The sequence below is a fragment of the Mixophyes fleayi genome, chromosome 11, assembly GCF_038048845.1.
Source record: "Mixophyes fleayi isolate aMixFle1 chromosome 11, aMixFle1.hap1, whole genome shotgun sequence".
NCBI classification, from domain to species: Eukaryota; Metazoa; Chordata; class Amphibia; order Anura; family Limnodynastidae; genus Mixophyes; species Mixophyes fleayi.
This window is the reverse complement of record NC_134412.1, coordinates 5,953,394-5,978,671: the sequence shown is the minus strand read 5'-3', so window position 1 is coordinate 5,978,671 and position 25,278 is coordinate 5,953,394. Positions and strand designations below refer to the sequence as shown.

The window sequence follows — 25,278 nt, the reverse complement described above, 5'->3', positions numbered from 1 at the left end:
AAGGAGCTGATCTGCTTATCAAGATGTTTGAAGCATCAAGCGCATTGCAAACAGAAGAAGACTAAATTTGGCCATTTAAATCGGTTCTTTAAAGTTGATTGTTTTAAATCAAATCGTAAGAACAGCATTACATTAGGTGTAATTGGATCGATCGATAATGCAATCGGCAATGATGGAAAATGTTTATCGGAAACGATGTCGTTGAAGTTTTTTAGTGCATGAGTTACATGCCATAAGTCTCATGTTATAAAGCGTGAAGTGGATATTTATTCTAATCATGTTACAAAAATCTGTTCGGAAACTGTCATTACAATGTTTGTCGTCATTGAAAGTTTCTGTAACCGTATGTAAAGCCTATCTGTCATTCAAAAGCGTAATTGTTGCATCTATGGCCTACCTTAAGAAATGTCTCCTTGAATAGAATTTAATATTGTTACAGAACTTAGATTAATGTTTTGTTTTAAATCTATAAACATTTGTTTTACAAGGTTCTATTACAAAAAACATACTGTTATTTGAGGAAATTTTCCGACTTCAATAGAGATCTTGACACCAAAGATGCTAATATCCACCCTTTTCACATACGAGACGGCTTGGTTTCCTCTGTTATCATTTTTTATGACAATCTTGAATGGTACCAGGGTAGGATCATCACCCGCGTACTGAGCAAAGACATAGCTGCATGTGCCTTGGAAGTCATAGTCGATACCATCCAGGGAGTGGCAATGGGGGTCCCCCCATGCCCAACAGATGCCTGTGTAATCTGGCACACAGACCGCAATGCCATCCTGGAGCTTGCAGCTCTCCTTCAAACGGCAGGTTTTGGATTTACAGGGATCTGAAAGGTAACAAAATATTTCTCATTTGTCGAAGTCAAATAATTGGATAAAGTCGGTTCAAATTAACATCCAAAAATCTGGTTGCTATTGTCTGAAAATATGCAAATAGCACGCTACAGCGTGGAAGGACGAGTTTAACCACAACACATGCGAACACTTCTACACACAATTACACTTACGCATTCACTTGTAAATAGTTCACCTTAAAATAGTTCCAACACACAGTTGTTCATAATCAAATGTAATAGAGTTAATAGTTAAACAAAATATGTTAAAATCACTTTGTTGAAATCTAAGGTTTGAGATTTAGGAAATATATCATGTTTAATTCCATCCTAATCCACTTTTTCCCATCAGACATCTCGCTACTATCGGCTAAGCGGTCGCATCTTGCGTATGCAAGTTATGGATAATAGAGGAATAATGATCAGAATGATATTGAGTGTGTAATGCAAATAGACTAGTTTAAACTAGCTTTTCGGTGGGAAGATACGTATTCAGCTTTTGGAGAGCTAACCCCCACCCCTTGGAGGGCATCGTTTTAACTGACCTATGTCCTGCATTACACTAGACTGTCCTGAATCCTGAACCTATGGAAACACGCCAAGACATCTCTACTGTTTTTTTATGTATCACAAACTGTATATAAACCAGGCTGTTGGGTCCACTATACAGTCTACTTGACCACAGACTTCAGGATTGAATGACTGTATGCTGGATTCAGAGCGCCTGCGTATCTGTCACGGGCACTAGGAGTCTTTACCCAGGGATCACCAGGTGATAGGCTTACCAGAGCAGTATAGGTGGTAATATGGTACTCTGGTAGCAGGGTGATCACGGAACAGGAAATAGCAGATGATGAGATGCTCAGGAAAGTCTATGACTAGCAGCACTGGCAATATGGAGGTAGTAATACACGAGGAACTGTATGGACAAAGGACACGTGAAGGTAGTCAGTGGTCTGCGGTAGCAAGTTGTACCACTGCTATAGTGAGGAGGAATGTCCAACAGAAACGAGGAGGTGATGAGAGTCAGCGGTCTGCGGATAGCAAGTTGTACCGCTGTCTGAGTGAAGGAATGGAATCCAAGTGGAGGTATCCGGGGAGTCAGTGGTCTGCGTTAGCAAGTTGTACCACTGCTATGTGAGAGGATACTGGAACAGGTGAAACTGTAAACAGGAGTCAGTGGTCTGCCACTAGCAAGTTGTACTACTGAATATATATGTGAGGAGGTGCACGGGGAGAGACTGCAACACAATATATACACGGGCACCTTGACTTTGATCCACAGTAATATGCACAATATAAATGTATAAATGACTGAACAACACTGCCAATATAGAAAGTCTCTTGAAGTAATCCGGCATGAGATAACACAGTCAATGATGGCAGTAGAGTCAGCAGATAGTACACTCCAGAGGAGAACCAACACAGTCAATGATGGCAATAGACTCAGCGGATAGTACACTCCAGAGGAGAACCAACACAGTCCAGCAAGGTATGCAATACACAGCACAGTCAATGGGAAGTATGCATACCGTGGTTCAGGAGAAGGCAGTCAGACAGGAGTGCAGAGATACCTGAAGGGCAGGAGGCCAGCAGGATACAAGTCCCTGGATGGGTGAATCAGGGGTCTAGCAGGTGCAGCGCACAGGTAGGTAGACCAGCAGGGAACACAGGAAGGCGTGGAGAGCGGATCAGCAGTAGATGGATGAGTAGCGCTGAGAAGTAACAGCAGCGGGTCTCTGCGGGAACACGGAGGTAACCAATAGCAACCAGCAGGTGCAGTAACGATGGGACACCGGAGCAGAGTTGAACTGGAACAGATGATCACGGAGAGTAGCGGGTAGCAATAGTGGCAGCAGACTCAAGGAAACACGGTAGAGTAGACAAGGACTGAAGACTGAAGCGCACAGAGGCAGCGGATAGGAATCAGCTAAACAGTCACGATGAAACACAGACGGGTTGCAGGTTGAAGACTGTAGTGCACGGAGGCAGCGGATAGGAATCAGCTAGCAGTCACGATGATGAAACACAGACGAGTTGCAGGTTGAAGCCTGTAGTGCACGGAGGCAGCGGATAGGAATCAGCTGGCAGTCACAATCATGAACAGGTGAGTGGATGTGGTTGAAGCCTGTAATGCACGGAGGCAGCGGATAGGCATCAGCTAACAGTCCCAATGATACATGGTAGAGTTGAAGTGATTAGAAGACTGTAGTGCACGGAGGCAGCGGATAGGAATCAGCTCACAGTCACGATGATATAGTAGATGGTAGAAGTGGTATGGGAACCACAGTAGCAGAAGTGGTTTGGAAACCACAGAGGTAGAAGTGGTTTGGAAACCACAGGAATCAGCAGGGCTGAATGAACAAGGAAACACAGGAACACCTTCAGAGACTCATGGGGAATGAGACTCCAAGATCAGGCAACGTGGTGTTGACCACAGGTGCTTAATATAGGGAGGTTGCCTGATCTGCCAATTAAGTTAAAGGAACATACACTGAAGGTTTGGAAAGGGCTGCGCATGCGCAGTCCCTCAGGATAGAGGACGTCCACGGTTCCTAATAGTCCGGGAAGAAGCACTCACAGTCCGGTGAGTGACAGTACCCCCCCTTTTAAAGGTGGGCACAGAACGCCTGGAACCGGGCTTGTCCGGATTTTTGGAATAAAACTTCTTCAGAAGGGCAGGAGCATTAAGATCTTCAGCTTTGATCCATGAACGCTCTTCAGGACCAAAGCCCTTCCAATGAACGAGGAAACGGAGGACTCCTCGCGAAATTTTTGCATCCAATACCTCAGTAATCTCGAAATCCTCCTCCTGATGAACTTGAACTGGCTGCGGTGCTGAGGGAGGAGTCGAGAAACGATTGATAATAAGAGGTTTGAGTAAGGACACATGGAAGGCATTGGAAATCCGAAGATTCTTAGGAAGAAGAAGTTTAACACATACTGGATTGATAACTTGAATGATCCTATATGGACCAATAAAACGAGGGGCGAATTTCATAGATGGAACCTTCAAACGAATATTTTTGGTAGATAACCAGACACGATCTCCAATTTTTAGTGGTGGAATAGCCCGCCTCTTCTTATCTGCGAAAGACTTATATTTGTTAGATGTCTTCTTTAAACAGGTTTTGACCTGAGACCAGATATTTTTGAAGGTCTGACAAGCAGTCTCCACAGCAGGAACTTGGGTGGGCGGGAGGGCAGGAAATTCCGGAAAAGACGGATGGTGACCGTAGACCACAAAGAATGGAGTTTTGGATGATGACTCATGGTACATGTTGTTATGGGCGAATTCAGCCCAAGGGAGCAATTCTACCCAGTTGTCTTGGTTGGCTGAAGAGAACATCCTAATAAAAGTCTCAAGATCTTGATTGACTCGTTCCGTTTGTCCGTTAGATTGCGGATGGTAAGACGATGAGAGTGCTAATCGTATGCCCAAGGTTTTACAAAGGGCCCGCCAGAATCTGGAAACGAATTGTACTCCTCTATCTGACACAATCTCAGACGGACATCCATGGATGCGGAAGATTTCTTTAATGAAATGTTCAGCCAGAGTAGACGAGGAAGGTAAACCGGACAGAGGGACGAAATGAGCCATCTTCGAAAATCTGTCTACCACTACCCAAATAGTATTGTGATTCTTACTTGGTGGCAAATCAGTAACGAAATCCATACTAATATGGGTCCAAGGCTTGGACGGAATGGGTAGTGGTCGCAGCAACCCTGCTGGAGTTCTGCGGGAGGATTTGAACTGAGAACATAAATCACAGGAAGCAATAAACTCTTTGACGTCTCTCCTCATTGAAGGCCACCAGTAACTACGAGAGAGAATCTCAAAGGTCTTATGTTCACCGGCGTGTCCAGAAAAACGAGAGGCATGGAACCACGAAAGGATTTTCCTCCTCAGAGTAGGAGGCACGAGGGTCTTCCCAAATGGTAGCATTTTGGTGGATGACGCAGCCAGAGAAATACATTTGGGGTCTAGAATAGCATGGTTGGGAACCTCTTCTACATCAGAGGACGTCACAAAAGCTCGAGATAGAGCGTCAGCTTTCTTGTTCTTAGCAGCTGGTTTGAAGGTTATAATTAATTCAAAACGGGAAAAGAAAAGAGACCATCTTGCTTGACGAGGGTTCAAGCATTGAGCAGATTGCAAATATGACAAGTTCTTATGATCCGTGAAGATCGTCACAGGATGGCGAGCTCCTTCCAACAAGTATCTCCATTCCTCTAATGCAGCTTTGATGGCCAGCAACTCCTTGTCCCCGATAGTATAGTTTTTCTCTGCGGGCAGAAGACCCCGAGAGTAGAAGGCACAAGGATGTAATTTTTGTTGCTCCGAGCGTTGGGAGAGAATAGCTCCTAAGCCCACATTAGAGGCATCTACTTCTAGGAAGAAGGGGAGTGTCACATCAGGTTGTCGCAGAATGGGAGCAGACGAGAAGGACTCTTTGAGGATTTGAAAGGCTTGGAGAGCCTCAGATGACCATTGCTTAGTATTAGCCCCTTTCCGAGTTAAGGCCACAATGGGAGATGCAATGGATGAGAAGTCTTGAATGAAGCGTCTATAGTAATTGGCAAAACCTAAAAAACGCTGGATGGCACGAAGAGTAGTTGGCTGAGGCCAATGTAGTACAGCATTTACTTTGTCTGGATCCATCTTCAGGCCAACTCCGGAAACTATATACCCCAAGAATGGAATCTGGGGTAACTCGAATGAACATTTTTCCAATTTACAGAACAATGAGTTTTTCCGTAGTCTGGAGAGGACCTCTGCCACATGTTGGTGATGAGAAGGCAGGTCCTGTGAGAAGATCAATATGTCGTCCAGGTAGACAACGACACATACATATAATAAGTCCCGAAAGATCTCATTGATGAAACCCTGGAAAACCGCGGGGGCATTACACAGCCCGAAGGGCATTACTAAATATTCGTAATGCCCATCTCTGGTGTTAAACGCGGTCTTCCATTCGTCACCGGAACGGATTCTAATTAAATTGTAGGCACCACGAAGATCCAACTTAGTAAATATCCGAGCTCCCTTGATGCGATCAAATAGCTCAGTGATCAGCGGAATGGGATACCGATTCTTGATAGTAATGGCGTTGAGTCCACGAAAATCTATACAAGGGCGTAATGATCCATCCTTCTTTTTGACGAAGAAGAACCCAGCTCCAGCGGGAGAGGTGGAAGGTCGAATGAACCCACGCTGGAGATTCTCCTGTATGTACTCAGATGTGGCTTGAGTTTCAGGTAACGAGAGAGGATAGACCCGACCCCTGGGAGGAGTCTTGCCAGGTAGAAGGTCGATCGGACAATCCCAAGAACGATGAGGAGGAAGACGTTCAGACTGAGCTTTATCAAACACATCGGCAAATGAAGCATACTGAGGAGGGAGTCCCGGGGAGGACGATGAGATGGAAGATTGCTGTACTTTAAGAGGAATAACTTGAGAGAGACAACGATGGTGACATTCAGGCCCCCAAGACGTAACTTGAGGGGTGCGCCAGTCAATCTGGGGAGAGTGACATTGAAGCCATGGAAGGCCTAAGACAATCGGACTTGTCGTAACAGGAAGAATTAAAAACGAAATTTCTTCATGGTGTAGTACACCAATCTGAAGGGTTACTGGAGACGTACTCTGGGTGATGAGACCATTGATGAGACGTGATCCATCTATAGCCGTCACAGTAATGGGTGTTTTTAAAGTGATCACTGGTAGGGACCATTGATTCACTAGTGATTTAGAAATGAAATTTCCTGCTGCTCCGGAATCAATCAATGCCTGTGACTCAAAGGATTTGGTAGCAAAGGAAATCGTAACATCGAAAGCGCAGACTTTAGATTTCATAGACAATGGAGAGGACTCCAGGGACCCTAACTTCACCTCTCCAGAACTAGTTAGGGCCTGGCATTTCCCGATTTCTTAGGGCAAGAACTGAGCATATGTGTGGAATCAGCACAATAGATACAGAGTCTATTCTTTACTCTTCGTTTCCTCTCTTCTAAAGATAATTTGGAACGTCCTATCTCCATGGGAATCACAGAAGGTGAAACTGGACGAAATTGAGGGTTTAAACGAAGAGGTGCTTTAGCAGAAGTTGTTTTCTCAGATTCTCTTTCACGAAATCTCATGTCTACACGATGGCAAAGAGAGATCAAATCTTCTAGTGACGAAGGAAGCTCTTGGGTAGTCAGTGCATCTTTAATTTTATCGGAGAGCCCCTGCCAGAAGGCGGCAACTAATGCTTCAGTGTTCCACTGAAGTTCAGAGGCTAAGATCCTAAATTGAATGACATACTGTCCTACTGTATGGGAGCCTTGTCGCAAACGAAGAATGCTGGAAGCAGCGGAGGTCACACGACCTGGTTCATCGAACACACTTCGGAACGTGGAAATGAATTTGGCACTATCTTGTAGAATTGGATCGTTTCTTTCCCACAGAGGGGAGGCCCAAGCCAGGGCTTGTCCAGAAAACAATGAGATAAGATAGGCCACTCTGGAACGATGGGTAGAAAAATTTTGAGGTTGGAGTTCAAAATGGACTGAACATTGGTTAAGGAAACCTCTACAAGTTTTGGGGTCCCCGTCATATTTTGACGGAGTAGGCAGGTGAAGCGTAGGAGCTGTAGACACCTGGGATGGCACTGGGGAAACGGAGGAAAGCACAGGAGCTTCAATACTAGCTGTAACAGTCTGTCCAGATGTTCCTTGGGAGGTTAACGATTGGTAACATTGAAGTAACAGCTGTTGGCGAGCATCCTGTTGCTCCACACGGCTGACCAGATGCTGCAGCATCTCTTTAGCAGTAGGTTCCGTATCTGGGTCTGTCATGGCCTGATCTTACTGTCACGGGCACTAGGAGTCTTTACCCAGGGATCACCAGGTGATAGGCTTACCAGAGCAGTATAGGTGGTAATATGGTACTCTGGTAGCAGGGTGATCACGGAACAGGAAATAGCAGATGATGAGATGCTCAGGAAAGTCTATGACTAGCAGCACTGGCAATATGGAGGTAGTAATACACGAGGAACTGTATGGACAAAGGACACGTGAAGGTAGTCAGTGGTCTGCGGTAGCAAGTTGTACCACTGCTATAGTGAGGAGGAATGTCCAACAGAAACGAGGAGGTGATGAGAGTCAGCGGTCTGCGGATAGCAAGTTGTACCGCTGTCTGAGTGAAGGAATGGAATCCAAGTGGAGGTATCCGGGGAGTCAGTGGTCTGCGTTAGCAAGTTGTACCACTGCTATGTGAGAGGATACTGGAACAGGTGAAACTGTAAACAGGAGTCAGTGGTCTGCCACTAGCAAGTTGTACTACTGAATATATATGTGAGGAGGTGCACGGGGAGAGACTGCAACACAATATATACACGGGCACCTTGACTTTGATCCACAGTAATATGCACAATATAAATGTATAAATGACTGAACAACACTGCCAATATAGAAAGTCTCTTGAAGTAATCCGGCATGAGATAACACAGTCAATGATGGCAGTAGAGTCAGCAGATAGTACACTCCAGAGGAGAACCAACACAGTCAATGATGGCAATAGACTCAGCGGATAGTACACTCCAGAGGAGAACCAACACAGTCCAGCAAGGTATGCAATACACAGCACAGTCAATGGGAAGTATGCATACCGTGGTTCAGGAGAAGGCAGTCAGACAGGAGTGCAGAGATACCTGAAGGGCAGGAGGCCAGCAGGATACAAGTCCCTGGATGGGTGAAGCAGGGGTCTAGCAGGTGCAGCGCACAGGTAGGTAGACCAGCAGGGAACACAGGAAGGCGTGGAGAGCGGATCAGCAGTAGATGGATGAGTAGCGCTGAGAAGTAACAGCAGCGGGTCTCTGCGGGAACACGGAGGTAACCAATAGCAACCAGCAGGTGCAGTAACGATGGGACACCGGAGCAGAGTTGAACTGGAACAGATGATCACGGAGAGTAGCGGGTAGCAATAGTGGCAGCAGACTCAAGGAAACACGGTAGAGTAGACAAGGACTGAAGACTGAAGCGCACAGAGGCAGCGGATAGGAATCAGCTAAACAGTCACGATGAAACACAGACGGGTTGCAGGTTGAAGACTGTAGTGCACGGAGGCAGCGGATAGGAATCAGCTAGCAGTCACGATGATGAAACACAGACGAGTTGCAGGTTGAAGCCTGTAGTGCACGGAGGCAGCGGATAGGAATCAGCTGGCAGTCACAATCATGAACAGGTGAGTGGATGTGGTTGAAGCCTGTAATGCACGGAGGCAGCGGATAGGCATCAGCTAACAGTCCCAATGATACATGGTAGAGTTGAAGTGATTAGAAGACTGTAGTGCACGGAGGCAGCGGATAGGAATCAGCTCACAGTCACGATGATATAGTAGATGGTAGAAGTGGTATGGGAACCACAGTAGCAGAAGTGGTTTGGAAACCACAGAGGTAGAAGTGGTTTGGAAACCACAGGAATCAGCAGGGCTGAATGAACAAGGAAACACAGGAACACCTTCAGAGACTCATGGGGAATGAGACTCCAAGATCAGGCAACGTGGTGTTGACCACAGGTGCTTAATATAGGGAGGTTGCCTGATCTGCCAATTAAGTTAAAGGAACATACACTGAAGGTTTGGAAAGGGCTGCGCATGCGCAGTCCCTCAGGATAGAGGACGTCCACGGTTCCTAATAGTCCGGGAAGAAGCACTCACAGTCCGGTGAGTGACAGTATCTATCACCTGTACTTTGTTATTGAATTGTTATCTTTTGCATTTTGCTATTGAATCACTTTGTGCGTTGGAACCACACCAAATCGCAGCAGACAATTTTAATTGATAGCGTCAAAACCAACATAACAAATTTTATATTGGAGCACTATAAATCTGTTGTGGTATACTAAACACAGTTTATTTCTAAACATGTTATATCTCCATTATTATTTGCTTAATAGTATTTGTATAAGAAGAACCGATGGACCTCACGTTTAGATCAGGGTCTGCAACAGGTAGCAGTTAGGTTCAGAGAGATGCCGATTTCCCCACCCTTTAGTTAATATTTTTTAATTGTTCTTTTGTTCTGTGTGTGTGTTTTGTGTAGTATTGAGTTTGGGTGGGTGTAAAAAAAAAATAGATTATAAGTTAGTAAATAGATTATGTCTAGTAACAGCAGAGTTCAATGGAGCTTTGTTTGAAGACAGTACCTCCCAAAATGGAAGTGCATTAGATAAACAAGTCTCTCTTTCCCCTAATTGGTTTTGTTAGCATCTCAAAAATGAAACCACATTTGTACTTTATAAAGGAATAATAAGAAAAAGCTGTTTGCGTCTCCGTTGTAATAACAAAATGCATACGCCTCTTCCTGTCGTTCGCTGTGGACGGCTACTCCTTTAGAGAAAGAGTTTTTTTATGGAAAATTTAGATAACAGATAATGTTTATTCTGTATTATTCCAGTATTCAATGAGATCACAATCAGGTGAAGTTATTATAAGGCAATTTAATGTATTCCTCTGCCCATTTTACAAACAACATCTGTTTTATTTCTATCAATATATCTTTTTTGGTTGGACAGATTTTCATTGGGTGGCAGTTTTGGTGACAGTTTCATCGCCTTGAAGCCGTTGTGAACACGCTGATGCATTTCTTTAGATACATTTCCATCAGCATTAGGAATGACTGACGACTAAGGAGTATATTTATCAAACCTTCTAGAAAGTAAAAGAGGAGGTGTTATCCAGAGCAACCAATCAGATTCCAGCTATCATTTATCTAGTATTTTGTAGAAAATAATAGCTAGTATCTGATTGGTTGTTGTGGACAACACCTCCAATTTACCTTTGTTGAAGGTTTGATAATTCTATCCTAAGCAGGGGCAAACGCAGGATTTGTAGAGGAGAGTTTCCACACCACGCCACCAGTGGGCATGACCAGCATGCATGGGGGCATGGCTATAATATTAGACAGTTCTTGGCTGCTCTCCAACTCTTCTTATCCCCATAATATACATGGGCAATGCTGCGTGCACTACTGTTAGGTGCAAGCAGCTCTCCCTTGTCAAGCAGAGCCGTTTGAAGTGGGAGCAGGGTCCAACCACCTTAATTATACAGTGCCCCATGCTTGGAGGGGGTTTCCGGGCAATAGGAACCCCCCCCCCTCGGTTTGCCTATGCTAAATATTCCTTAGCAATGCTTAAGCAAATTCCTTTCCATAATGACACAAAGTCCCCCTATATTTTGCTTGCTATGTGTTAACAGCAGGGTTGGCAACTAAATAATCATATTTTTCTTGATTTTTCTTTTTTCTCCATGCTTGTCAGTATAAAGACATATAAACATACTATGCGTCAGGGCTGCAAATTCTTCCCTACCACCTAAAACAGCATCTGCTATCTGTGTTTCGTCCTCATCAATTATTAGGTATTGACTCACAGCATCAATATTAATCTGACCCCATTTCCATCATCATTTGCACAGGTTTAGATGGGGGGAGCAGAAGCTCTTTGCAGTTGATAATGGAGGTCCCTTATTAAGAATATTTTTAGCGACTGTTCTGTTTATTACTGCTCAGCTGCTCAAATTGAAATGGATGGATGATCTTTTCTGTTATTTGTGTGGGTTTTTGTAGTCTTCTCTCTCTTCAGACTCTTTTTCTCTTGGTAATAGTTTTTTTGTGTGTTTATAATGCCATTTCTGGGGTTGCTCCACATATTTGCATCCGGCAACTGATAAAAAGCCGTTTTAGGGGGTTGTCTGAAAGTTTCCTGTTTTGGGTGTGAGCTTTCCTCTTCCAAGGTTTTGAATACATTAAAACCATACTATTCACATACAACATCATTTAGAAGAGGAATTAACAAAAGAAATCTATCTAGTTGAAGAACAATTAACAAAGCAACTATCTAAGAATAGTGAGACAGGAACAATTTGATAGAGTTGAGCCATCTGGGTGGATGTGTTTTGGGGAAAAGAGTAGTCTCAAAATCACATCCACCAATGTGACCTTCACGATACATTTGGGACTGATTGTGATCTCCTACTTGACAATGCCCTTCTGCAGTTGCGGTACCGTGGACAGGGCGATCCTACAGACCATTGCCCCCTCTTATGTCACCAAAAGGTGGTCAGACACGTTTCCTGGACCAAGAAGATCCTTCTACTCTATACTGGTCTACATCCTCAAGCTGGGTAACGTGTACAACAAGAGTTCAACTTTATACTCCCCTAATAGGCCAGCATATTCAGATCACATTACCCTCAAAACTTGCAACATTGAAAGGCTGAACTCACCAGTGTTGACACAAGTCCGCACACCGTCCACAATTTCACACTTCTCGCCCTCCGCACAGGTTTTGTTCTGGCAGATAACCCCTGAGATAGGATCGCAGGTACATGCCTGAGTGCAGTCATCATTCAGCACAGTTTCATAAGCCTGTGAAATAATAGAAAATAGATGGACAACACAATAATCAACTCTCCCTCTGTGGGACTCCAAAACATGATCAGCCAATGAGTGGCCACCTTTAAATGGTGGATAACTCGACATCAACAGGTTACATTCAACTAGATAAGAAGTATACTTACAGACAAAGATCTGACAATCTGCAATGATGTTGGAAAACGTACTTGTACATTTTTGGGTAACACACAATTCCTTATCACATTGGATCATCCTCAACTTTAAAAGTAATTTTCCTTCGATATAGACTTGAAAGGTTACAGACAGATCATATTCAGCATAAGTCTAGCTATGGTTAACCAACATTGTCATCCCAAAGAGTTTCCATGAAGGATATGTTATTATAAAAAAATGCAAAACATATTGTGCCATACCTGATAGTAGCGTCCATTGTCAAAGCATCCACACTCGCTTAATGGGATACAACCCTGTCCATCAAAAACGTAGCCTTCGTCACACTCACAACCTTCATCACACCGGTCAGAACACTCATATGTGTCTGTGATTGAAGCACAGGTAGTGGAACACATGTCTGCACATACAGCGTAATGACTGTGCGGCCAACACGCCATGGCTGTAGGTAAAATTGAGACACAACGTTACATAGAATTGGACAATATGTTTAAACATTATGACATGCTTATGTAAACTCTGCATACAGCAAGGACCGTGTCCGATATGTGTGTTGACCTAGAGCAGTGTCTCCCAAACCCATTCCTCAGGTACCCCTAACAGAGCAGGTTTTCCAGGTCACAGGGGAAATAATTAGGACCACCTGTGGATCTGTTACAATGTGTCAGTCAGTGATGAATACACCTGTGATCCAGCAAGGAGATATCTAAAACAAGCACTGTTATGGGTCCCTGAGAACTGGGTTTAGGAGACACTGACCTAGACCGAGATATAAACATGTCCAAATTTGAAATTATTCAGCTACGTGACCAATCCCATCAAGTTCATGGCTTTTATGAGATCATAGAGCAAACGGCGTTTTTTATATAATGTATATGTTAAAACTACATCTGTGTTGGCCGGCTGAAGACTATTTCAAAAATTAAGTCAGACAATAGAGTCTGCAGAATTTATGATGAAAGGTGGGGCCACAAAAACACTTTGGCTCACCACTTCCTGTCTATAGACCACAATTTTATCAGCCCTGCTAAGACTAATTTAAAAAAAACAATGATAAACAGTGATTTCTTAGGCCTTCATGGCAAATATAGAATATAGACCATCGACGGGCAACTTGGTACACTACTCTTCAACAGGACCACATATGACCCTTAATCTAAGTAATAAGATAAAACAATACATTATATCAAAGAAAGAGACACCTATCTGTAATAATTAATCAGCAGGCATTTTAAACAAGTGTTACAAGCTATAACAAGCAATAAAGCAGGATGGAGCTACGGGTCAAGGGTCGCCTCCTGCCCATCACTGCTATAGACTAAAATTAATTAGTAGCACATTAAAAAAAAACAAGACTTGAGCTGCAGGTTGACAATTTAATAGGAGCCCTTAACATAATTTTATCAGTCGGTTAATCTGAATGTGACATCTCAAACAATCTTAATTGGGGGTTGCGTATTGTATATTCAAATAGTTTTAATAAAGGTAGGTAGGATAGAGGTAATCAAAGTCATCTTGCCAGCTGTAAGTAGGCTCCTAGTTAGGATCTAGCTACATTGACTACCCCCTCCCTCTAGAATGTAAGCTCTACCTGGAAGGGTCCTCTCTACTTTTTGTCTCTTATCTGTCATTCTACCTTGTATGCCCCTATTTCCTGGTACATTGTATTGCTTCGTTTTGCCAATTTCTCTATGTACTTCTTAAATAAAGTAGGATAACACTTTGATTCCACGATTTTACTTACGACAGAAACCGTCAGTCCTCCAGTTTATGTCTTCCACCCCGGCTTGTTTGCAAGCGTCTGCGTAAACAGCGACACTGCTGCACAAAACGTTTCTGTCCTCCCCATTGGTTTGGCATAGGTCAGAGATACAGTCATTCAGGAAAGGAGTGGGGTCGACAAGTGCATGGCATTTCGCGAACGGACCATTGGTGTCACCTATAACGCCACAGTTAAGGTTTTGCGAAAATATTTTTTTCTTTGGCTCTGAACAGGACGGACAAGGGTTATCTGTGCTTCCACATCCATCACATCCCTCTTCTGGATCTCCAGGCAATTTCCACTTATTTCCAAACTCGTTGACCTCAACAGGTGGTACACCTAAATCGTCTTCAGCATTTTCATTGTAGTTTCCGCAAAGACCACATACGCGGTTCCGGTAGTTGCTGGGAACACTGATGGTGACGTGTTGCTTGAGGTCATATGTCACCACCAGACCAAACGAAGTCTTAACCATGGTGCCTTTACCATAACACTCAGCTCGTACTTCACCAGCCAATAAAGTGACTGGAAGTCTGCTGGCTACACCATTAACCTGATAAAAAAAATTACAATTGAGAAAAAAACAAAAAAGAACAAAAAAAAGTGAAACAAAGAACAAATAGCACAAATAACAACATAAATAGCACAAATAACAACACAAATAGCACAAATAACAACAAATCATATACAATGTACACATTTCATTTATCCCGTTTTATTTTATATGTAATTTTAATTATAGGACCATTGATCTGAAAGCCAACATGATCACCAAGTAACTTCTCTGATAGTGCCATCCTTACCTACAAAGCCCTCAACAACACCACCCTTTCATAAGACTCAAATCCCATATAAAAATACTTTCCCTATTGCCCTTTCAGATCTATTTACCTGTGCCTCATCTCATGTTTGGTAGCCACCTCTCACACCTGCCCAGGGGCAGCCTGTGTTGGGGGGGCAGGGGGGCATCTGCTCCCCGGGCCGGTCACATAATGGGCTACCTTGGGCTGGGTCACTGGGCCACCTGCATTTTTTTTCCATTAAAATGGGCTGCTGATTCGAGTCTTGCCCCCCGGGCTGAAATTTGCCAGGCCTCCCCTGCTCTTGCCTAAAAAATATGGAATGCCCTACTACGCCCAATCAGACTTCCCAACAGCTTATAAACCTGTAGGGGGGAATTCAATTGGCCGCATTACTGTAAAACGTAACGCAGCCTACGCACTATTACCGTTATTACGGTAATAGTGTGCTTAAATACCGCTTTACGGTAGATTCAACCAGGGCCTGATCAACCACTAGGCTGACCATTTTTTTTTTCGGGGTGGGGGAGGGGGGGTCCCTGCTGGGGGTCGCCGTGGGGGGGGGGGTCGCTGCAGGGGGGTGGAGGGCTCGACGATCAAAAGCATTGGTGGTCAGTGGTTAGCAACACACAGCCAATCGCCAGGCTGCCTGTTGCTGTGCAGCAGACAGGAAGCAGGACGTCTTCACTTCCTATCTGCTGATCTGAGGAGAGGAGCGACACTGGCACAACTACAGGTAAGTGAAGGGGGGAACTGCCCTGCATATCTATAGGGAGGGGGGGGGAACTGCCCTGCATATCTATAGGGAGGGGGGGGAACTGCCCTGCATATCTATAGGGAGGGGGGGGAACTGCCCTGCATATCTATAGGGAGGGGGGGGGAACTGCCCTGCATATCTATAGGGAAGGGGGGAACTGCCCTGCATATCTATAGGGAGGGGGGGAACTGCCCTGCATATCTATAGGGAGGGGGGGAACTACACTGCATATCTATAGAGAGGGGGGGAACTACCCTGCATATCTATAGGGAGGGGGGGGACTACCCTGCATATCTATAGGGAGGGAGAGGGGGGACTGTCATGCATATGTATAGGGAGGGAGAGGGGGACTGTCATACAAATCTATAGGGTGGGAGGGGGGGGCTGCCATGAAAATCTATAGGGAGGTAGAGAGGTTGATATGTATGAAGGAGAGCAGAGGAGGGGGGCTGATATATGTGACTGGGGGAGTTTTGATGTGACGGGGGGGGATAGCTAGCTAGCAGAGTGGAGGTAAGGAAAATAGCTGCAAGGGGGATGGATAGAGGGTGGGAGGTAAAGAAAATGGCTGCAGCAGGGGTTAAGGAAAATGGCTGTGGGGGGGGGTTGTGGTTAAGGAAAATGGCTGTAGGGGGTATTTAAAAAATAGAGCAGCTTTGGGGGGCAGAATCTCATGATTGTGTGGTGGTCACATGGGTGGTCTCAGCAATCACTAGAATACTAAATATTAGTGAGATGGGGCTGGTAGAGGTTTGTATTTGATTGACAACAAATATTCAGATATTGCTTATATATGCCTGTCCAATGGGGTACTTTTAGCTGGCCATAATGGAGTGTTTTGTTTTAAGTAAAGGGCCTAATCATTCAGGGTTTGCATTATAATACATTTTTGCATTTTCAAAAAAGGACGCCAACTTTTCAGAAGCCAGCGAGAGGATAACAAAGTTGCAAGAGAGAAGAGCAAGAATAGGTAAGAGACAATGGCACAATCTGTCTAAATTTGAATGCTGGAGAATACACCTGAACATTCATATTCAGGAGTGTTCCTATACACCTATATATTCGGAGGAGGGGGGGGGGGGGGGGGCGCTGCGGCCGTATTAGCCTAGGGCGGCCAGAACCCTTAATCAGGCCCTGGATTCAACACCGGCTCAGGGAGCTGTGAGCAGAAAGTCGGGTTACATTTACCGTAATAACAGTAATACATTTTACTCTGCGCTAATTCGGGGGGGGGGGGGGGGTGGAGTTGAATTCCCCCCTTAGACACTCTTTGAAAACCCATCTCTTTATTAGAGCTTACCTTATTCCGGCTGATACTACTTACACTAATGAACCCTCACAACTGTCCCAATCCCCACTCTGAGCCACAATCGCTCCTCTAGTTTCAGCTGTGCCCTCTTCCTCTTAGAATGTAAGCTCTATATTGAGGAGGGTCCTCCATACCCTTTGTTTTCATGTCTGCATTTATTTCGTCTATCTAGTATGTCCCTGTTTTATGTATGTCCTGTTTTCTCTACTTTAGGATGTTGTGGCACCTTACAAATCTACAATTACAATAATAATAGTCACTTTGTGCAATTCTTATAAACAATATAAATAACAGGGCAATGCCCATGAAAACTGACAGGAGTACATTTTAATTACTTTTAATAGTGCTCCATATCATAATATGGGAGTATGGAAAAATCCAAGAGGTATATTTGCCAAGTGCCGTTTTGCCGTACTTTTTATTTTAAATGGCAAGTTTATTAAAGACAAATCTCTATAGGTTTTGTCTTTAACAAAAATTGCCGTTTTACGAAAATGGCAGCAAACGGCAGAGAATCTGCAGTTTCGCGGAAGTGACAACAAATATTCAGATATTGCTTATATATGCCTGTCCAATGGGGTACTTTTAGCTGGCCATAATGGAGTGTTTTGTTTTAAGTAAAGGGCCTAATCATTCAGGGTTTGCATTATAATACATTTTTGCATTTTCAAAAAAGGACGCCAACTTTCCAGAAGCCAGCGAGAGGATAACAAAGTTGCAAGAGAGAAGAGCAAGAACAGGTAAGAGACAATGGCACAATCTGTCTAAATTTGAATGCTGGAGAATACACCTGAACATTCATATTCAGGAGTGTTCCTATACACCTATATATTCGGAGGAGGGGGGGGGGGGGGGGGCGCTGCGGCCGTATTAGCCTAGGGCGGCCAGAACCCTTCATCAGGCCCTGGATTCAACACCGGCTCAGGGAGCTGTGAGCAGAAAGTCGGGTTACATTTACCGTAATAACAGTAATACATTTTACTCTGCGCTAATTCGGGGGGGGGGGGTGGAGTTGAATTCCCCCCTTAGACACTCTTTGAAAACCCATCTCTTTACTAGAGCTTACCTTATTCCGGCTGATACTACTTACACTAATGAACCCTCACAACTGTCCCAATCCCCACTCTGAGCCACAATCGCTCCTCTAGTTTCAGCTGTGCCCTCTTCCTCTTAGAATGTAAGCTCTATATTGAGGAGGGTCCTCCATACCCTTTGTTTTCATGTCTGCATTTATTTCGTCTATCTAGTATGTCCCTGTTTTATGTATGTCCTGTTTTCTCTACTTTAGGATGCTGTGACACCTTACAAATCTACAATTACAATAATAATAGTCACTTTGTGCAATTCTTATAAACAATATAAATAACAGGGCAATGCCCATGAAAACTGACAGGAGTACATTTTAATTACTTTTTAATAGTGCTCCATATCATAATATGGGAGTATGGAAAAATCCAAGAGGTATATTTGCCAAGTGCCGTTTTGCCGTACTTTTTATTTTAAATGGCAAGTTTATTAAAGACAAATCCCTATGGGTTTTGTCTTTAACAAAAACTGCCGTTTTACGAAAATGGCAGCAAACGGCAGAGAATCTGCAGTTTCGCGGAACTGACGCTTCGTAAATATCCCCCAAATCACCCTAAAATTCATTAGTCGTTTAATTATATTTTTCATAAAGTTTATGCAGAAATATGTAAAGGGTTAAAGTGTATTTAGTCAGAAAGCTTTATTACCTGGATAACACCTTTCTGCCCTTGGGTGAGGGTCAGATTTATTTGATGTACTTCTACAGTTACACTTTCCATGATTCCAGCATCGGAATCTTGTCTCTTGATTTTTAATATCACCTTGAACTCGGTTAACTTCCTGTCACTCCCAGCAGCATTGTCTTCACAACTCTGAGCCAGCGCATAGGAACAAAACCCTTGGAAGTCATAAGATCGACTGTCAAAGGTCTGATAATGAGAATACCCGGCAGCTGTGCAAACTGCTGACCCTAATGGATGGCACCCAAGCACCCCTTTCTCTACACGACATTCCTCGTCGGAGGAACAGGATGAGGTGATACAGTTCATAATTCCTCCCTCGGTGCAGGTGCATCTCTGAGTACAACTGTCTCCAACATAAATGCTCTCTCCAACAGAGTAATAAGCATCATTGTAATTGCAGCCACACTCTGAGATGGGGACACATTTTCCGCCACTTAATATGAATCCACTATTACAAGAACAGCCTTCTGTACAATTCCCATCACAGCCGTCTGGGGTGGAAAGACCATTACAGGTGACCGGACAAGGATCAGCACAGACCTCGTAGCTGCTGTGATCGGGGCAGGAAAAGGCTGAAAATATAAAATGCAGTCTATTTATCAACCAATGAAATAGTTATCTATCTATCTCATACCTTTCTATCGATCGATCTATCTATCTATCTATCTATCTATCTATCTATCTATCTATCTATCTATCTATCTCATATCTTTCTACCGATCTATCTATCTATCTATCTATCTATCTATCTATCTATCTCATACCTTTCTATCGATCGATCTATCTATCTATCTATCTCATATCTTTCTACCGATCTATCTATCTATCTATCTATCTATCTATCTATCTATCTATCTATCTATCTCATATCTTTCTACCGATCTATCTATCTATCTATCTATCTATCTATCTATCTCATACCTTTCTATCGATCAATCTATCTATCTATCTATCTATCTCATACCTTTCTATCGATCTATCTATCTATCTATCTATCTCATACCTTTCTATCGATCAATCTATCTATCTATCTATCTATCTATCTATCTATCTATCTATCTATCTCATATCTTTCTACCGATCTATCTATCTATCTATCTATCTATCTATCTATCTATCTCATACCTTTCTATCGATCAATCTATCTATCTATCTATCTATCTCATACCTTTCAATCGATCGATCTATCTATCTATCTATCTATCTCATATCTTTCTACCGATCTATCTATCAATCTATCTATCTATCTATCTATCTATCTATCTTATATCTATCTATCTCTCTATATATATCTATCTATCTCATATCTATCTATCTATCTATCTATCTATCTCATATATATCTGCCAATCGATCGATCGATCTATCTATCTATCTATCTATCTATCTCATATCTATCTGCCAATCGATCGATCTATCTATCTATCTATCTATCTATCTATCTATCTCATACCTTTCTATCGATCGATCTATCTATCTATCTATCTCATATCTTTCTACCGATCTATCTATCTATCTATCTATCTATCTATCTATCTATCTTATATCTATCTATCTCTCTATATATATATCTATCTATCTCATATCTATCTATCTATCTATCTATCTCATATCTATCTGCCAATCGATCGATCGATCTATCTATCTATCTATCTATCTATCTCATATCTATCTGCCAATCGATCGATCGATCGATCTATCTATCTATCTATCTATCTATCTATCTCATACCTTTCTATCGATCGATCTATCTATCTATCTATCTATCTCATATCTTTCTACCGATCTATCTATCTATCTATCTATCTATCTATCTATCTTATATCTATCTATCTCTCTATATATATATCTATCTCATATCTATCTATCTATCTATCTATCTATCTATCTATCTCATATCTATCTATCTATCTCTCTAGATATCTATCTATCTATCTATCTATCTCATATATATCTACCAATCGATCGATCGATCTGTCTATCTATCTCATATTGATCTATCTATCTATCTATCTATCTATCTATCTATCTATCATATATCTATCTCATATATTTCTATCTATCTCAACTAACATTATTATAAGGATCATTAGAAACCTGCAAATTTAATAAAATCTCACTGCTTCAAGTTAAATTAGAAGAATTCTGATTTGTTAAATGCTGAAATAAGTGATGTTATCCTAGGTTTAGGCTTACAATGTGAACATATTTGTTCTGCAAAAAGAATAATCTTCTCAGAGAATCTGCCCCACCTTTAAAAAGTTACTTACGGCAGAAATTTGGGGTCCGCCAGGGGTAGACGGTTCCTCCTGCTGCCTGGCAAGCCATGACGTATGATGTTATATCTGAGCAGTAGACGGTCTGGCGCTTTTGCAGAATGCAGTAATCATAGACGCAACTCTTGAAGTAAGACTCTGCATCTACAAGAGCGTGACAGTCACGGAAGGGCCCCTGGCGACTAATTAGGATGCCACACTCACTGGCTCCATCCCTTTGCCTTTTCTCTTCAGATGATAATGTAGGACAGACTGGACTGCCGTCATCTCTACACCTGTACAGCTCCTGAACTTTCCAGCTCTTGCCAAACGTAGTTGCGTCGGTGATGTCTGTTCCTCCTTTGGGTGTTAAATCATCACCAGGCTTGCCATTAAAGTTACCACAAAGTCCACAGAGAGCATTTGCATATGTGCCCGGTACTTTGACTCTGACAACACTGTTATAGTCGAATGTGATACTGACACCAAAGTCTAAATTGACAACAGCTGAGCAGGGGTTGCGATACATGGTAACACGACCATCCGGTGATTTGTATGGCAGATTTATCAGCAAGTTGTTGAACTACATAAAAATAGCAAAACAAAAATAGTTTTCTTTAGGCAACAGTTAAGAAATCCAATGCATACATGAAATATTTTGTGACTTCATGGGGCTATCAACAGGTGAAGATCCTACCCTACCTTCCAAGGGTTCCATCACGAAAACCCGCCAAGTTTTTAATTTGAAAATACTTGCCGTTGTCTCTAAAATACTGGTTAATGCAATGCTATGTATTTGTAGTAAATAACTAGCAAGTTTTATCTGGCAAACTATTCAATCTTACGGATTACAGAGGTTACAAATGCTACTTAGTAGTATTGTTAGGGTCCTCACCTTATATGGCAATGCTTACCATGACTTTATTAGGGTTCTGTCTGCTGAGTTGAATCTCATAGCCGTAGACGTGTATGTAAACCGCTGTTATGTATGAAACTCTGACGTTACCTCGATTTTGGTTGCGAACCCAGACACGGAAATCGGTTAATTGTCGACTGAGGTCACAAAGGCCGGTGAGCTGATAGATACAGGTGCCCTGAAAATCAAACTTGGTTCCATCATAGCTGATGTGATGTGGGTCACCAGATGCAGAACACACACCAGAGGATTTTGGGTAACAACCTAGAAGACCTTTCTTCACAACACATTCCTCTTCGACTCGACACGGGCTGTCCTTGCATTCAACCTTTTGGGTTTGTCCATTACACACACATCTTTGTCGGCATACGGTGTCATTCCAGAATGCCTCATTAGAAGCGTAGGAGAATCCATTATAGGAGCAACCACAGCTACCTCTGGGAATGCATTTGCCTTCGCTTAAAACAAAGCCTGGATTACACTCACAAGTCTCCACACATGGATCAATACAGAGGGCTGAACCTTCTGGATCTTGACATGTTGCTGGACAAGCGTTCCCACACAACTTGTAGGTACTGTTCCCTTTGCAAGGCAAGGCTGAAAAATAGGGCAGTAGGGTGCAAGTGTAATTGCATATGAGACATATTTTTTTGATATTTACACCCTCATGATCTGGCTTATTTCCACTATTTGCAATCAGGAGTGCTGAGAGTGGTGGACAGGTACAGAAGCCATTCCTGGGGGCCCCATCCTACCTGTGTAGTGGGAAGAGCCACCAAACCCGGTGTGGCTACACTCCTTTCGGTGGCTATGGAAGGGGCCCAAAAAAAGTTGCTGTACCGGTGGGCAAAATTCCTCTTGGCAGCCCTGAGGTCAATAATTGTGGGGAGGGTCATACTGCATTTGTTTTGTAGCAGACTGTACAGTGTTTTATTTTTTTATTTCATTTATATTTTCAAACTCTCTTTCAATCCCCTTATAAGAGGATCCCAGTTTAAGAAAAAACACTATTGTGAAATTTGTGAATATAAATAACATTATGAAATGAACTGAAGGTGACACTAAAAATCATATTAGAATGTGCTCACATATAATCTAAGATAAACACCAGGAAACATGAGTTGCATGTGAGAAAGTCAAATGTCATGCAAACGACAGTATTAAATTCAGTACATACAGTATATCTCCCAAATTATTGCCCTTCATCATCATCATCATTAGCTATTTATATAGCGCCACTAATTCCGCATCGCTGCACAGAGAACACACTCACATCAGTCCCTGCCCCATTGGAGCTTACAGTCTAAATTCCGTAACATACACACACACACAGACAGACAGAGAGACTAGGGTCAGTTTTTGATAACAGCCAATTAACCTACTATTATGTTTTTGGAATGTGGGAGGAAACCAGAGCACCCGGAGGAGACCCACACAAACACAGGGAGAACATACAAGCTCCACACAGATAAGGCCAGTGCTGTGAGGCAGAAGTGGTAACCACTAAGCCACCGTGCTGCCCTTACCCTTTCATGTCATTAATTACATAGTATAGCTTTTGTCTCTTTTAATTACTTTGTTTATCATTTACAAAAACTTCTAAGTGCGTAATAGCAAAACAACTGATTTTTATTCTCTATGTCCTTGTCTGTTCTCGTGTAAAATTAATTTATTGACCACCATTCCAAGACAATTTATGGTTGAAAGTTTGCAAGATCTCAGTGTAATTTGCCTTGTTTGGGTCCTGTTGCAAATTATGAAATGAAATTATTCCGATGCATGTACAAAACCTAAGCTTCTGTTTCTGCAAAGTTTTTATTTGGGATAAATGCTTCTCAGTTAGAGCAAAGGGGGATAGGCAACAGCTGTGTGCAGTAACAGACACACATATGTGAATGGTGCAGCTGAGTCAGGGATATTCTGATAACATAGCGCGACTGATGTAGAGTTGGTTGTGAGTGCAACTTTTAGAGAGGTGTTCATAGCCTGAATGTGGTATGGGCATTTCACAAACTCAGCTTACTATGTAGAGGAGGAAGCAGGGCTGTCCAGAGGCTGCTCTCTCCCTGGTGCAAGATCCGTGAAGCTGATGGTGATTTTCACCAGCATGGGCCTTGCTTTTATGTGTTAACAAATTTCACTCTCAAGAGTTCTCAGTGTAGTATTAGCATACCCAACCAATTTAAGGTCATCACCGTTTGCTGAGAACAGTCGTGCACCATGTAAAATTGCTTATATCTATTTACTTATTTTATTACCCCACACCAACCGCACCAGGAGTGTGGGATGTACCCTAGGGCTTTCAGCATGGGGCTGCTTTTTTAAGGTGGAGCATATTTTTCTTAGGAGCCCAATCCCCCTACAGAACTCAACCCCTTGCTGAACAGCCTAGGACTGGTTGTCCCTATAGCAGGGATCCCAAACTGTTGGTTTCCCTACTATAGTGGCATCAACTGTGGCTGGCCTAGCCTAGTGCTGATATCAGCAATTTTTTTTGGGGGGGGGTGGTATCTCGTGCTTTTTTGTCCGTTAGACAGAAACTTTACATCAGTACTCTGTGCTGTTGAGGGACTCTGCCCACTTCCGTATACAACTCTCAGTCTTTGGCTTCATGCTTGCATCCTTTCCCCTCCTCACATCATGATGTAGAAGCTGTCACATCAATGCCTCCTACATTCTGATAATCTGATTGGGTACAGGTCATTTTATCAGCTCCCATCTCAAAACTTAAGACAGATGGATGAGCAGGATATGAACCATTATGACAACAAAGGTGCTATGACCTGGACCACGGTGATCCATTGATCACAGCTACAGAACTATCATTTACGGATAGAATACAACTTGTCCCAGAAGAAGCCAGCTATCTTAAGTGATAGGTTTCAGAAGGTGATGATGACATACGATCTCCCTCAACTCTCATGTCAGAACCTTCGTATCTGTCACTTGCCTCTCCTTATGAGTGGACATGGGGAAAGGGGTTGGTATGTGTAGACTGAGTAAGTAACGGCAGTAAGGACATGGATATCTAATTGCATATAATTCGATGTGGACACATCTGCGCATCTCTTGCGGGAACTCGAGGGCTGGTGCAATAAAACCTAATGATGATGATGATCTTTTTCCTACGTATATTTGATGAACAAATGCCTTCAATTGTAAATAGGCCTGCATGACCCATTTCTTTTATAATTTATGCAACATTTTGGGTTACAACTACAAATTTTAAAGAAAGTTGTTTTAAGACTCATTAATGTGATCTTTGATCGGGTATTACAGCAGTTCTTCCAGATAAGA

The 25,278-nt window shown here is 42.8% G+C and overlaps 1 protein-coding gene across 1 annotated transcript in view; it reads right to left on the bottom strand.

Moving 5' to 3' along the window:
- LOC142106874 (IgGFc-binding protein-like) overlaps window positions 1-25,278 on the bottom strand; it is a 56,226-nt gene that overhangs the window by 14,620 nt on the left and 16,328 nt on the right. Inside the window, exons 6-12 of the mRNA XM_075189913.1 lie at window positions 21,980-22,578; window positions 21,081-21,648; window positions 18,776-19,383; window positions 14,159-14,729; window positions 12,657-12,856; window positions 12,114-12,255; window positions 510-838 (exon numbers count right to left, since the gene is read on the bottom strand). Coding sequence (XP_075046014.1) covers window positions 510-838; window positions 12,114-12,255; window positions 12,657-12,856; window positions 14,159-14,729; window positions 18,776-19,383; window positions 21,081-21,648; window positions 21,980-22,578 — 3,017 coding nt within the window. The remainder of the gene's footprint in view (window positions 1-509; window positions 839-12,113; window positions 12,256-12,656; window positions 12,857-14,158; window positions 14,730-18,775; window positions 19,384-21,080; window positions 21,649-21,979; window positions 22,579-25,278) is intronic.